The sequence below is a fragment of the Engystomops pustulosus genome, chromosome 5 (genome assembly GCF_040894005.1).
Source record: "Engystomops pustulosus chromosome 5, aEngPut4.maternal, whole genome shotgun sequence".
NCBI classification, from domain to species: Eukaryota; Metazoa; Chordata; class Amphibia; order Anura; family Leptodactylidae; genus Engystomops; species Engystomops pustulosus.
The window spans coordinates 195,891,860-195,904,523 of NC_092415.1; the positions used below are offsets into that span (position 1 = coordinate 195,891,860).

The following is a 12,664-nucleotide window of genomic DNA, read 5'->3' on the forward strand; positions in this document are numbered from 1 at the left end:
ATTTTATGCCCTACACGAGGGGGCTTCTAGTTCAATGAGGTAAAATCTGGGAACAGGTCCCTTTAAGTGCATGTTATCTATGAGATTACTTTGTGTCCTCCGGGGTAAATGTGGCAACAATTTCCTCATTTCCTTCTAGATAAGCCGAGGTCACGGTGATAAATAGTGAGTGGGGGTCTACGAGATCACTGCAGCTTCTGTAGGTCTCACATGTAGGTCACGTGCTGATTGTTTTACATCCACTGATCAGTCCTCACAGCAGGCGGTGCTTTGTAGCATCACCCTGTTATTATAGAGGGAGGAGGTGATTAGGTGACCCTAATATGGGCAACAACTTAAAGATCAAATCAGTTTCTAGCCTGTGTCTATTTGTTATAGTCACTAGTGTATTTCGTAGCACATATGTAATGTACCCCGTATGTAAAATAATGGGGTCACGTTAACCTGTATTCTGCTGTCGCAATGTCCTGTCAGTATAATTGTAGAAGAAGGTGCCTCTCATAGTGTATGTATGGAACTGTAATGTCTCTAACTGTAACAACTGCCGGGAGACTGTGTACAAAAGAATCAGATTGTATCTTCTGTTCTATAGCATCTAGAAACACGCTACTGGTGTCATATTAAAGATAATGTTCTCACCTTTCAGATGACATCAGGCTCTCTCATCTGGCTTTGTGATCTACAGAACCAGAGATACAGGCAGCAAAAGACATCGTTGGATGCAAGCTTCAGATAAAGATCCAGTTCTCGGTTATTTTTTAACTTCCTGAATGTCCAGTTCTGTAGCTCACGGAACCATAAGACTGATGAGAATGTCTTTAATATTACATAAAGCATGTTTCTAGGTCCAATAGAACATAAGATAGAGGCATCTGAAGTGACACTACCTCTGCAGCCACTAAACTTGACTCATCTCAAAATCAGGTGAGAAGAGTCATATTTGCCTGAATTTGGAGATTTTTTTTTTATAGGTACGGTAAACTGACAAGATTTCACATAAAAGAGGTCATTCTAGAATGGACATTTCATACCCTTCCTGAGTGGGCTAGTAGTTTAGTGATGTAAATCCTGTTGACAGGTTCCCTTTAAATTGTGGTGCATCAACGGAGATCAAAGTGTTTTATTTATTGTGGCTTAGTGGCTCCTCTGACCTTATGGACCTACCTGCAATTGCTGCCATTTTTTCACTGCCACATAACATTTCAAAAAGAGAGGCGTGTCCTGGGTCAGAAATGGGCGGGGCAAGTGAGTTTATGAATTTTTACACTACAAAAGTGGCGTAAAAGATTACCGAAACCTATGGCAAGCCCCTGAGCTGCATAAATCGACAGGAGGGGGTGAGCAAATTGCCAGTATTGATATGTTCATCGTGCACGTGGAGAAAAGTCATCATATTAATCTGCTAAACAACACCAAATAATAAGAGCAGCGTCCTAATCGTGACCTAGAATAACCGAGGATTCACAGAAGACTTCAGAAGATCTCTGAACACAAAGACTTCGTGGATAAGACGGAGAGGAAGGCCGGATGTACGAGTTTCCTCTGCTGATCCTCCGGAGGAAACTTCTAAGAAGCTACAAAGTTACAGGAGGGCCCTGGTAACGAAGGCCGCGACAATGAAACGGCGGCGCTGTTATCTTATCACGTAGAGGGGGAGGTGCTCAGCCGGGAACAAGAAGAACGCACATTCTATGGTTTTTTGACACTTTTTTTTCCTTAGAAACAAAGAGGAAACAAAAATGAACACAAATCACCAGGGGGTCAGGAAAAAAAACAACTCAAAAATTTTATTTAAGGCCAGAAACATGAAGATAATAAATAGTGGAGCCATAGTCGTACAGTACCGGATGGTTTACATGCGTGTAACACGGGACTTGGTATATAGCGCCGCTCCCCAAAGAACCGGGGGCAGTCGTGTTTGGCAAAAAAAAATCATTACATCAAATTGGAATGAATAGAAAAACAAAAATTTATAATACATTTCTGGTTAATACAATAATCAATGGACCCCCAAACAAATTACATGTAAAGGGAACCTTCCGAGAATTCAAAAAATGGTGGTATTAAATCTGCCTCCACCCTGATAGGCCACCAGGGGGCTCTGTTTTATCCACTGTAGAGCACGGAGGCCAGTGATTGGCTGCTGCAGTCACATGGATGGACTGATATGTTACTGCATCTGCAGACTGTAGTAAGCAAAGACCAACAAGGGAATTTACCACTGATGGAGGGTTGATCTAAGAAATTCTGAATGTCGTATTTGGAATCAGGAAGACATGTTTTTTTTTAAAGGAAATCTACCATCAGAATCCATCCTGATAAACCAGGGACATTACTCATAGATCCAGGCACCGGGACTGTAGTATTATTTGTTATCCATGGCTTCCTTCCTTCTATATGAACTTTTACATTATGCTAATGAGCCAGAAGGGCTCTGGGGGGAGAGCCTCCGTGTTGTAGCTTCACAGGCTGTTACACTGTGCAGATGCACTTCCCTCTCCTACTGTGTGAGATTACATCAGACAGAGGGAGAGGAGAAGTGATGGGAGAGCAGGGCAGAAAGGGGGGGGGAAGTGTAACAGCCTGTGAAGTTACAGCACAGAGGGATTTGGTAACACCCCTCAAGCCCTTCAGGCTCATTGGCATAATTTTAACAGTTGATTTTAGAAGGAAGGAGGCCATGGATAACACATATAAGGAGATTACCACAGTCACGGTGCCTGGATCTATGAGGAATTGTCCCCGGGTTATCAGGATTTTGATTAGATTAGATTTTGAAGTAGGACTTTTGCTCGGTTCTCTGTTATCTGTAGTAAGTTTTTAATGTAAATTTGCATGCATTTTTTTAAACTTTTTTTTTTAACCCGTGATCTGATTTCTGAATAATAGTTGCAGAGGTTATACAGATTTTCAGAAGCCCATTGACTTTTTTGACATTCTCAGAAAACCCCCTTTATCGTAAACCAATTACAATCCACCTCTCCATTTTTTATAATTTTTTTTTAGATCAGGGAAACAAATTTAGAAAGGGGTCTGGTTGTTCTAGTTAGTTCCCCTCTTACATGTCTATACTAGATCTGACACCTTGGGCTTATGCTCATATAACTGCTGAATCGGCGCTGTGGTACCTGGAGACCTTGCAGATCTTTAAGGGGCAGTATAAAGGATCCAGGGCTGTAAATGCCACCCTATAGGGAACGTTTGTTCAGAAATAACAGTGACAAATCAGCTTACACGTTTTAAATCAATTTGAGACCTGATGAGTTTTATATTATTCTTATTATTTCTGTTTTACTACTATATAGATATCACCCAACCGTTTCCATCCCTATAAATCCATAACATTTGGTTATTAGGATATTGTGACTCCCTTCAGAATCTGATACATCTCTGTGTCTTACACTTGGGTAGCATGTAATGCTTCAGGCCTCCTGCGGGGGAGCTGTGGGCAAACTGCAAACCTGCTTTCTGATTGACAGTCCTTACACCAAGACTTTTTGTGAGTTATTGTTATGAGGCTGAAGTTGTAGAAGTAGTCAGAAGTATTGTAAGTGCCCCCCCCCCCCTGCTGATCTTATAGGATATATAAATACCTTCCATCATGTCGCTAGATGTCCCGCCTTCACAACCCGATTTTCAGACTAATCATACATGAGGTCATTTAACCATTTAAAGGGAACACGGAAACAGACGGTCAGGTGTTGGCCAACCTCCGATTACTTATTTATGGCCTACCCTGACGATTCCTGGCCAGCACCTTTAAGGAAGACCTCTTAGCTTTTGCAACATAACCCCTCAATACAAGGTCTCTCCATGATGCCATTCATCTTTGAGTCCTCCTGGAAATTTACTAGCACCGGGCGGGTGTGATTGACAACTGGGTGTTACCTTATTGACAGGACAATGATAAATCCGTACACAGAATGACAAGACGGACTGAGCATTGATAGACAGCATTGGAACACACCTGAGGGACCAACAATGCCAAGAGCGAAGGTGATGCCTATTCCAGACATCCCCTTGAAGTGAAGGGAGCAGTGGCCACCATTCTAGCAGGAACAGGCACTTACGGACCTCCATCCTCACAACTAGTGGGGATCAGACCACCCTAGATCAGAAACAATGAGTAATACCCTTTAAATTCTGGAAAACAATTATTTGTATGGAAATTATAGCCCCTGTTTGAGGGTTGTAGACCCTGTTTAATGATCACCAATCAATGAAAGGATTCTTAAACAACATAAAAAGTATTGCCCCCCCCCCCCTTCACTTTGGCGGTGTTCACACATCATGTGATACTAGTTCAGACTCTGAGATGAGACGAGGGATCTGTCATGTGGCTGTGCTGCAAGTATGGCCCCAATACTCACCACATCGAGAAGTTTGGGGTACGGACCCTACAATCCCCCCCCCCCCCAATTATAGCCGATATATGGTACAATCTCATATCACAGTTGCATTACTAGAACTCATGGTCCATCATTGGTTACATACTCTGCCTCCCACAGAGGATAACGGCGCCCCCTAGGAAAGACATAATGGAGAAGACATGGGAGTAGGGATGAGGGCATATACAAGGTGGTGGCTATTTGCATTGTATGTACATTATACAGCAGGGAGTCGATGACAGATACCGCGACCCTTCGTATGAACATTGAGGATTTCCAGTTATTAGTAGATCTCGTGTCCCTTTAAATTAAGCCTCGTTTGAAGTGAACGATCATTGGTCGGATGCTCAGAGAGTCAGTTTAATGATGGCGGCCGGTCCGTGTTCCAGAGGAGCTCCACGTACGGCCACTTGGTCTGTAGACAACGTTTGATGGGGGTGTCGTCTGTCTGTAGTCTGGGGTCTTCAAAACCCATGATGGCCGTTCCTTCGATGTAAGCGACCTTAATAATACAAAAGAAGAGAGGCGACATAAATATTACATAAATCAAGGTAAAATTCATAAAATCAGTCAATAACATTAATCAGACAAGTAACAGTATAAGGAGATCACAGCTCAGCCTCCCTGACTGTATACTTATGGTATGGAGAATATAGATGGAGGATAATCACAGTTACTAATAATAATTACACAGGTTCCTGTCACACAGTTATAAGGAGATCACAGCTCAGCCTCCCTGACTGTATACTTATGGTATGGAGAATATAGATGGGGATAATCACAGTTACTTATAATAATTACACAGGTTCCTGTCACACAGTTATATGGAGATCACAGCTCAGCCTCCCTGACTGTATACTTATGGTATGGAGAATATAGATGGGGAGGATAATCACAGTTACTAATAATAATTACACAGGTTCCTGTCACACAGTTATATATAAGGAGATCACAGCTCAGCCTCCCTGACTGTATACTTATAGTATGGAGAATATAGATGGAGGATAATCACAGTTACTAATAATAATTACACAGGTTCCTGTCACACAGTTATAAGAAGATAACAGCTCAGCCTCCCTGACTGTATACTTATGGTATGGAGAATATAGATGGGGAGGATACTCACAGTTACTAATAATAATTATACAGGTTCCTGTCACACAGTTATATATAAGGAGATCATAGCTCAGCCTCCCTGACTGTATACTTATGGAATGGAGAATATAGATGGAGAGGATAATCACAGTTACTAATAATAATTACACAGGTTCCTCTCACACAGCTATATATAAGGAGATCACAGCTCAGCCTCCCTGACTGTATACTTATGGTATGGAGGATATAGATGGGGAGGATATTCACAGTTACTAATAATAATCACACAGGTTCCTGTCACACAGTTATATATAAGGAGATCACAGCTCAGACTCCCTGACTGTATACTTATGGTATGGAGAATATAGATGGAGGATAATCACAGTTACTAATAATAATTACACAGGTTCCTGTCACACAGGTATAAGGAGATCACAGCTCAGCCTCCCTGACTGTATACTTATGGTATGGAGAATATAAATGGGGAGGATAATCACAGTTACTAATAATAATCACACAGGTTCCTGTCACACAGTTATATATAAGGGGATCACAGCTCAGCCTCCCTGACTGTATACGTATGGTATGGAGAATATAGATGGGGAGGATAATCACAGTTACTAATAATAATTACACAGGTTCCTGTCACACAGTTATATATAAGGAGATCACAGCTCAACCTCCCTGACTGTATACTTATGGTATAGAGAATATAGATGGAGGATAATCACAGTTACTAATAATAATTACACAGGTTCCTGTCACACAGTATAAGGAGATCACAGCTCAGCCTCCCTGACTGTATACTTATGGTATGGAGAATATAGATGGAGAGGATAATCACAGTTACTAATAATAATTACACAGGTTCCTGTCACACAGTATAAGGAGATCACAGCTCAGCCTCCCTGACTGTATACTTATGGTATGGAGAATATAGATGGAGAGGATAATCACAGTTACTAATAATAATTACACAGGTTCCTGTCACACAGTTATATATAAGGAGATCACAGCTCAGCCTCCCTGACTGTATACTTATGGTATGGAGAATATAGATGGAAAAACGGATCACAGTGCACTCTGGGCCAGGAGGCTTGCTCGGTGAGTCACCAGTATTATTACTGCCTGTTTAGGGGTCTCCACTATTATGGTCTGCTCTGAATGCAGTTACTGGGGAGGTACTGTGGTATTTAGAATTTCTGGGGTGGCATTTTGTGCTGTACTGTGGTTGTTGGTGCATCTAGGGTGCTGGTTACTGATGCGGACCCTTAAATTTGAGCAGTATGACAATGCGGCCCTCTAACCAACAAAGGTTTTTCTCCCCTGGCCTAAATCCTGAGATCAGGTAAAGACCAGATATTTAAAGGACCTTTCCCAAACTCTTATGAAAACATCCAGCACATATTGCATTCATCAAAATATTCCAATTTATTATATCTTTTTTGAGTCAGAGTTGGTCCATTTTATCACAACTCCCCAGGTCTTGTTCCTGTACAGTCAGTCTTGAGGTCCATGTGAATGGATCCCAAGACTAAGTGACTGCTGGATCGGCAGCTCCATATAAGTGTATAAGTGCCCTAATATTAATGCTCCTCCCATCTTATGAGGTCAGTCCCTAACTGATCCTTTGAATAGGAGATCAAAATTGTGGGAAAAACAAACAGGCTTGGCTATTATGGGGTTAATCGGTACTTCCACGTGCAGACGTCTGTGCACAGGGTGACGAGACGCTTTCTTCCACCGCTTCGCAGTCCATATAAATACTTCTCTACTTTCTCAATCATAATTGAAAGTCGACGTCTGAGCAAAGGCACGAAAATGGAGAAAACTAAAATAAATATGACGACCGTGTCACATCTCAGTCACTCCTGCGCCGCTCCGGTTTATTTGTTCCGTCGTCATGGTTACAGCATCACATAATCAGTTACATAATGGAACGCAGCACGGCCGCCGAAATCTCAGCCAATAACAATGGGATGAGCACGTATGAAAATCAGGGGCGGGGCTCCATGAAGCGCCATACATCAGGAGCTTTTACAGCCGTTATTAGGCTACTACTGACTATATACATACCCTGTGATGGATGTGTAGACCTCCCCAACAGCCCTAAATAAAATTGGGTGTTTTCAGTGTAATATAATTACAAAAATACCGATTCCTGACCCCTCCATTCCAGCACTGGTTTCTCAGTTCCGTTACTGCAGTGTTTGCAGAGATCAATGACCCCTCCATTCCAGCACTGGTTTTTCAGTTCCGCTACTGCAGTGTTTGCAGAGATCAATGACCCCTCCATTCCAGCACTGGTCTCTCAGTTCCGTTACTGCAGTGTTTGCAGAGATCAATAACCCCTCCATTCCAGCACTGGTTTCTCAGTTCCGTTACTGCAGTGTTTGCAGAGATCAATAACCCCACCATTCCAGCACTGGTTTCTCAGTTCCGTTACTGCAGTGTTTGCAGAGATCAATGACCCTTCCATTCCAGCACTGGGTTCTCAGTTCCGTTACTGCAGTGTTTTGCAGAGATCAATGACCCCTCCATTCCAGCACTGGTCTCACAGTTCCGTTACTGCAGTGTTTGCAGAGATCAATAACCCCTCCATTCCAGCACTGGTTTCCCAGTTACGTTACTGCAGTGTTTGCAGAGATCAATAACCCCTCTATTCCAGCAGTGGTTTCTCAGTTCCGTTACTGCAGTGTTTGCAGAGATCAATGACCCTTCCATTCCAGCACTGGTCTCTCAGTTCCGTTACTGCAGTGTTTGCAGAGATCAATGACCCCTCCATTCCAGCACTAGTCTCTCAGTTCCGTTACTGCAGTGTTTGCAGAGATCAATGACCCCTCCATTCCAGCACTGGTCTCTCAGTTCCGTTACTGCAGTGTTTGCAGAGATAAATGACCCCTCCATTCCAGCACTGGTTTCTCAGTTCCGTTACTGCAGTGTTTGCAGAGATCAATGACCCTTCCATTCCAGCACTGGTTTCTCAGTTCCGTTACTGCAGTGTTTGCAGAGATCAATGACCCCTCCATTCCAGCACTGGTCTCTCAGTTCCGTTACTGCAGTGTTTGCAGAGATCAATGACCCTTCCATTCCAGCACTGGTCTCTCAGTTCCGTTACTGCAGTGTTTGCAGAGATCAATGACCCCTCCATTCCAACACTGGTCTTTCAGTTCCGTTACTGCAGTGTTTTGCAGAGGTCAATGTCGAGGCCAGTGATTGGCTGCAGTGGTGACCTGACCCCAGAAGCTAAACAGGAGCTGCTGCAACGGAACTAAGCAACCAGTCCTAGAATCAAGGGATCAGGTAGGTTTAAAACAACTTTGTGTATGAATTGGACGGCCCCTTGAAAAGTGTCCAATTAAAGGAGATGCCAATTTTGAGAGTGATGGCTACCCCCAGCTCATGTTATGACAAGTCCATCAGATAGGAGATAACACCATAGCTGATTACTGGAGAGAAGTCATGAAACATGAGTGCCATAAGTTATATATCCAGGCCATTGTTTTCCTCTACTCTCTCACATTTTCCAAAAAAAATAACAAAAAAACTAAGTTGCAAAAGGAAAAAAACACTACCCACAGTAATCTGACCTAGTGCCAAGGATAACAAGCCCGTTACTCATCCACTTCCTGCACAATCCGCTAAGGCTCGGCCGTAGGATTCACCCCCACAGACTCCGAACTGTTAAATTCTTCCGAGGAAAAATGAGACGAAACATAAGAATGTAACCGGGAGAGATAAGAACGTGTGATGACACATGGAGCCCACCGAGCGCGCCCAAGGACTGCAACCCCCATCATTCTGCGTAGGAAACTTACCTTCTCGTTGTGATTGGACTGACGCAATCCGTTATAGTGAAAGACGCTGAAGGATTCTGGGATTTTTGAACCCTGAAAGGCAAAGAAAAAAAAAATTAAATATAGTTTTTTGTTCTGACATCTTAAAGGTGACCTTTCACCACCTTCACCTACTCCGGGTCGTTGCGCCTGTGAGTCACAGATTATGATGCAGTTGGAATTTTTTCTCTAGCCCCCGAGCAATTGGGGCTGATCATTTAAGCACCTAATATGCTAATTGGTCTCTCTAATGTCAGCTGGTCTTGAGATGTCCGTTTCCATTCAGGACTGCCCACTTGACAATGAAGAGCTTAATTAGTAAATTCCTCACCGTTTTCTAGATCTCTGCTTGCTGTCATTCAATAGGAACCTTCATTGTTTACTTCCTGTGAATAATGACCGTTCTTGGTCATGTGATATCACACAGGTGCACGGCTCGTTATATCCCTGGTCATGTGATGTCACACAGGTGCACGGCTCGTTATATCCCTGGTCATGTGATGTCACACAGGTGCACGGCTCGTTATATCTCTGGTCATGTGATGTCACACAGGTGCACGGCTCGTTATATCCCTGGTCATGTGATGTCACACAGGTGCACGGCTCGTTATATCTCTAGTCATGTGATGTCACACAGGTGCACAGCTCGCTATATCCCTGGCATGTGATGTCACGCAGGTGCACGGCTCGTTATATCTCTGGTCATGTGATGTCACACAGGTGCACGGCTCGCTATATCCCTGGTCATGGGATGTCACACAGGCGCACGGTTAGCTATATCTTTGGTCATGTGAGGTCATACAGGTGCACGGCTCGTTATATCACTGGTCATGTGATGTCACACAGGTGCATGGCTCGTTATATCCCTGGTCATGTGATGTCACACAGGTGCACGGCTCGTTATATACCTGACATGTGATATCACACAAGTGCATAGCTCCTTATATCCCTGGTCATGTGTTGTCACACAGGTGCAAGGCTCATTATATCCCTGGTCATGTGATGTCACACAGGTGCACGGCTCATTATAAAACACATCTCTGATTACTCTTTGTGTTATATGACGAGCTGTGCACCTATGTGGCATCATGTGACCAGGGATATACTGAGCATTGCACCTGTGTGACATCACAAGACCAGGGATATAATGAGCAATGCACCTGTGTGGCATTACATAACCAGGGATATAATTAGCAGTGCACCTGTGTGAGATCACATGACTAGGGATATATTATGAGCAGTGCACCCGTGTGACATCACATGACCAGGGAGATAAAGAGCAGTGCACCTGTGTGACATCACATGACCAGGGATATAACTAGTTGTGCACCTGTGTGACATCACATGACCAGGGATATAACTAGTTGTGCACCTGTGTGACATCACATGACCAGGGATATAACTAGTTGTGCACCTGTGTGACATCACATGACCAAGAACTGGTGTAAACAATGAAGCTTCCTATATAATGACAGCAAGCAGAGATCTAGAAAACAACGAGGAATCGATACAAAAAGTATATTGGGAAATTGTTGAACTTTTCATTACACAAACAATTCCAATTATTTTCTGAAAGTAGACAAACCCTTTAAAACTTTTGCATGATTTTCCATCTGCTGTAAAGTAACTTCATTTGCTATTTGCATAAGCACTGACATATGGATGTATTATAGGTGGGTAGATATACAGACATTATTCCCGTACTTCATGGCCGCACAGATCCCAGGACACGGTAATTAGGGGGATGACATAAGCAGTGGGGGTCTGTATACTGTACCTGCTCAGGGAAAAACTCCTGGAGGAACGGGCCCAGTAATATGATCCCGAGACCTTCTGGGTCTAATTTGGTCTTCATGAGGTTTACACTAGAAAACATTGGAAATCAGACAATAAGCAGGGAAGCTTTGCCGCGTTCCTGAGATATGTGGTACTGCGCCGCGCCGCTCTGCCAATGAACGCGCGGCTATTTTGGGAGCTCAGGACACATTCATCTGAATGGCATCTCGCTCGCCAAAAAAAAAAAAGGTTTATTTTCAGACTGCATAATCTTATGATTAAAACCAAAACAGTGATGATGATTTCGGGAGACAGAGCCTTATTAGGGAAACATTTCTAGAGGCCGTGTGTGTAGTGAGGGAGCGCGGGCTGGAAACGTACCACGACCGGGGGGCAGCGAGCCAGCGGCGGGTGTTACTGTGTCACTATTACAGCACTGCGGACATGGGGCCAACCTGCACCCATCACTCTGCGCTTCCACCTATACAGATATTTCATGTACATCCCATAAGATTCTCCCCAGGCCTCCAGTGTACATGCACCCTCAGCTAAACTCAATACGATTGGGACAGACCGCTGCCAGACCCCTCTGGAAGTGGGTTATTTTATTAGAGAGACCTAATTTTCACTAAAGACAGGTTACAGAAGCCCAGTACACCTGCAGTGCACATCTGCACTTCTCTAAGCATTTGCATTACAATATAATTGTGTGTTATAACTCACCTTCCACCCTGACAGAATCCTCTGTGTAGTCCCAGGGGTTGGGCTTTGGTTTGGACGCACTGTGGCCTGTGCTGCAGACTCCTCAGCTCTTGCCTCCCACCTTTGTGCTCCTTTACAACTCCTCTCTCCTGCTCTTTCATAAAGCTCACACCCTGGTGACATCAGTAGGAGAGGGAGGAGCTGTACAGGAGCACAAAGGTGGGGGCTGAGAGCTGAGGAGTGAGCAGCACAGACAAGTCACATGTTGTTTTTTTGAAGGGCATCCAAACCAAAGCCCAACCCCTGTGACTATACAGAGGATTCTGTCAGAGTGCAAGATAAGTTATAACACACAATTATATTGTAATGCAAATGTTTATAGAAGACAGAAAGACAGATGTGCACTGCAGGAGTTATGGGCTTCTGTAACCCGTCTTTAGTGAGAATGAGGTCCTTGGTGACAGGTTCCCTTTAAAGGTACACTCCAGTCAAAGCATATTTATTGAATAATAGATGGTGCAGGAAAATCATATTTGCCTATGGGGGATTCTTTTTTTTATTTTTTTAATTAATGGATGAAATTTTACATAAAAAAGGTAATTTTAGAAATGACATCTCATCCCTACCTGAGGAGGCTGCCAGTTTAGAGGGATTAAAACCTTGTGACAGGTTCTCTTTAAGTGGAACAAGACCCCAATTCTCGTCATATGTTGAATCTTGGGATAGCCCACCATTAAAATCCGAAACGCCAGGTGCCGGGAGTGAGGCGGTAAACCCCATATACATTAGATGCTTTCACCAAATTTAGGTGACTCTACAAGGACTGTACAGTACTACAGCACCACCAATGATGATGTCTGGGCACCA

At 43.5% G+C, this 12,664-nt stretch overlaps 1 protein-coding gene across 1 annotated transcript in view; it reads right to left on the reverse strand.

Annotated features, from left to right (window-relative positions):
- Positions 1 to 1,769: 1,769 nt before the first annotated feature.
- The window catches only part of MINDY3 (MINDY lysine 48 deubiquitinase 3), a 75,201-nt gene continuing 64,306 nt past the window's right edge, over positions 1,770 to 12,664 (reverse strand). The window contains exons 14-16 of the mRNA XM_072154274.1: positions 11,097 to 11,184; positions 9,302 to 9,373; positions 1,770 to 4,890 (exon numbers count right to left, since the gene is read on the reverse strand). Coding sequence (XP_072010375.1) covers positions 4,744 to 4,890; positions 9,302 to 9,373; positions 11,097 to 11,184 — 307 coding nt within the window. The 3' untranslated portion in view covers positions 1,770 to 4,743. The remainder of the gene's footprint in view (positions 4,891 to 9,301; positions 9,374 to 11,096; positions 11,185 to 12,664) is intronic.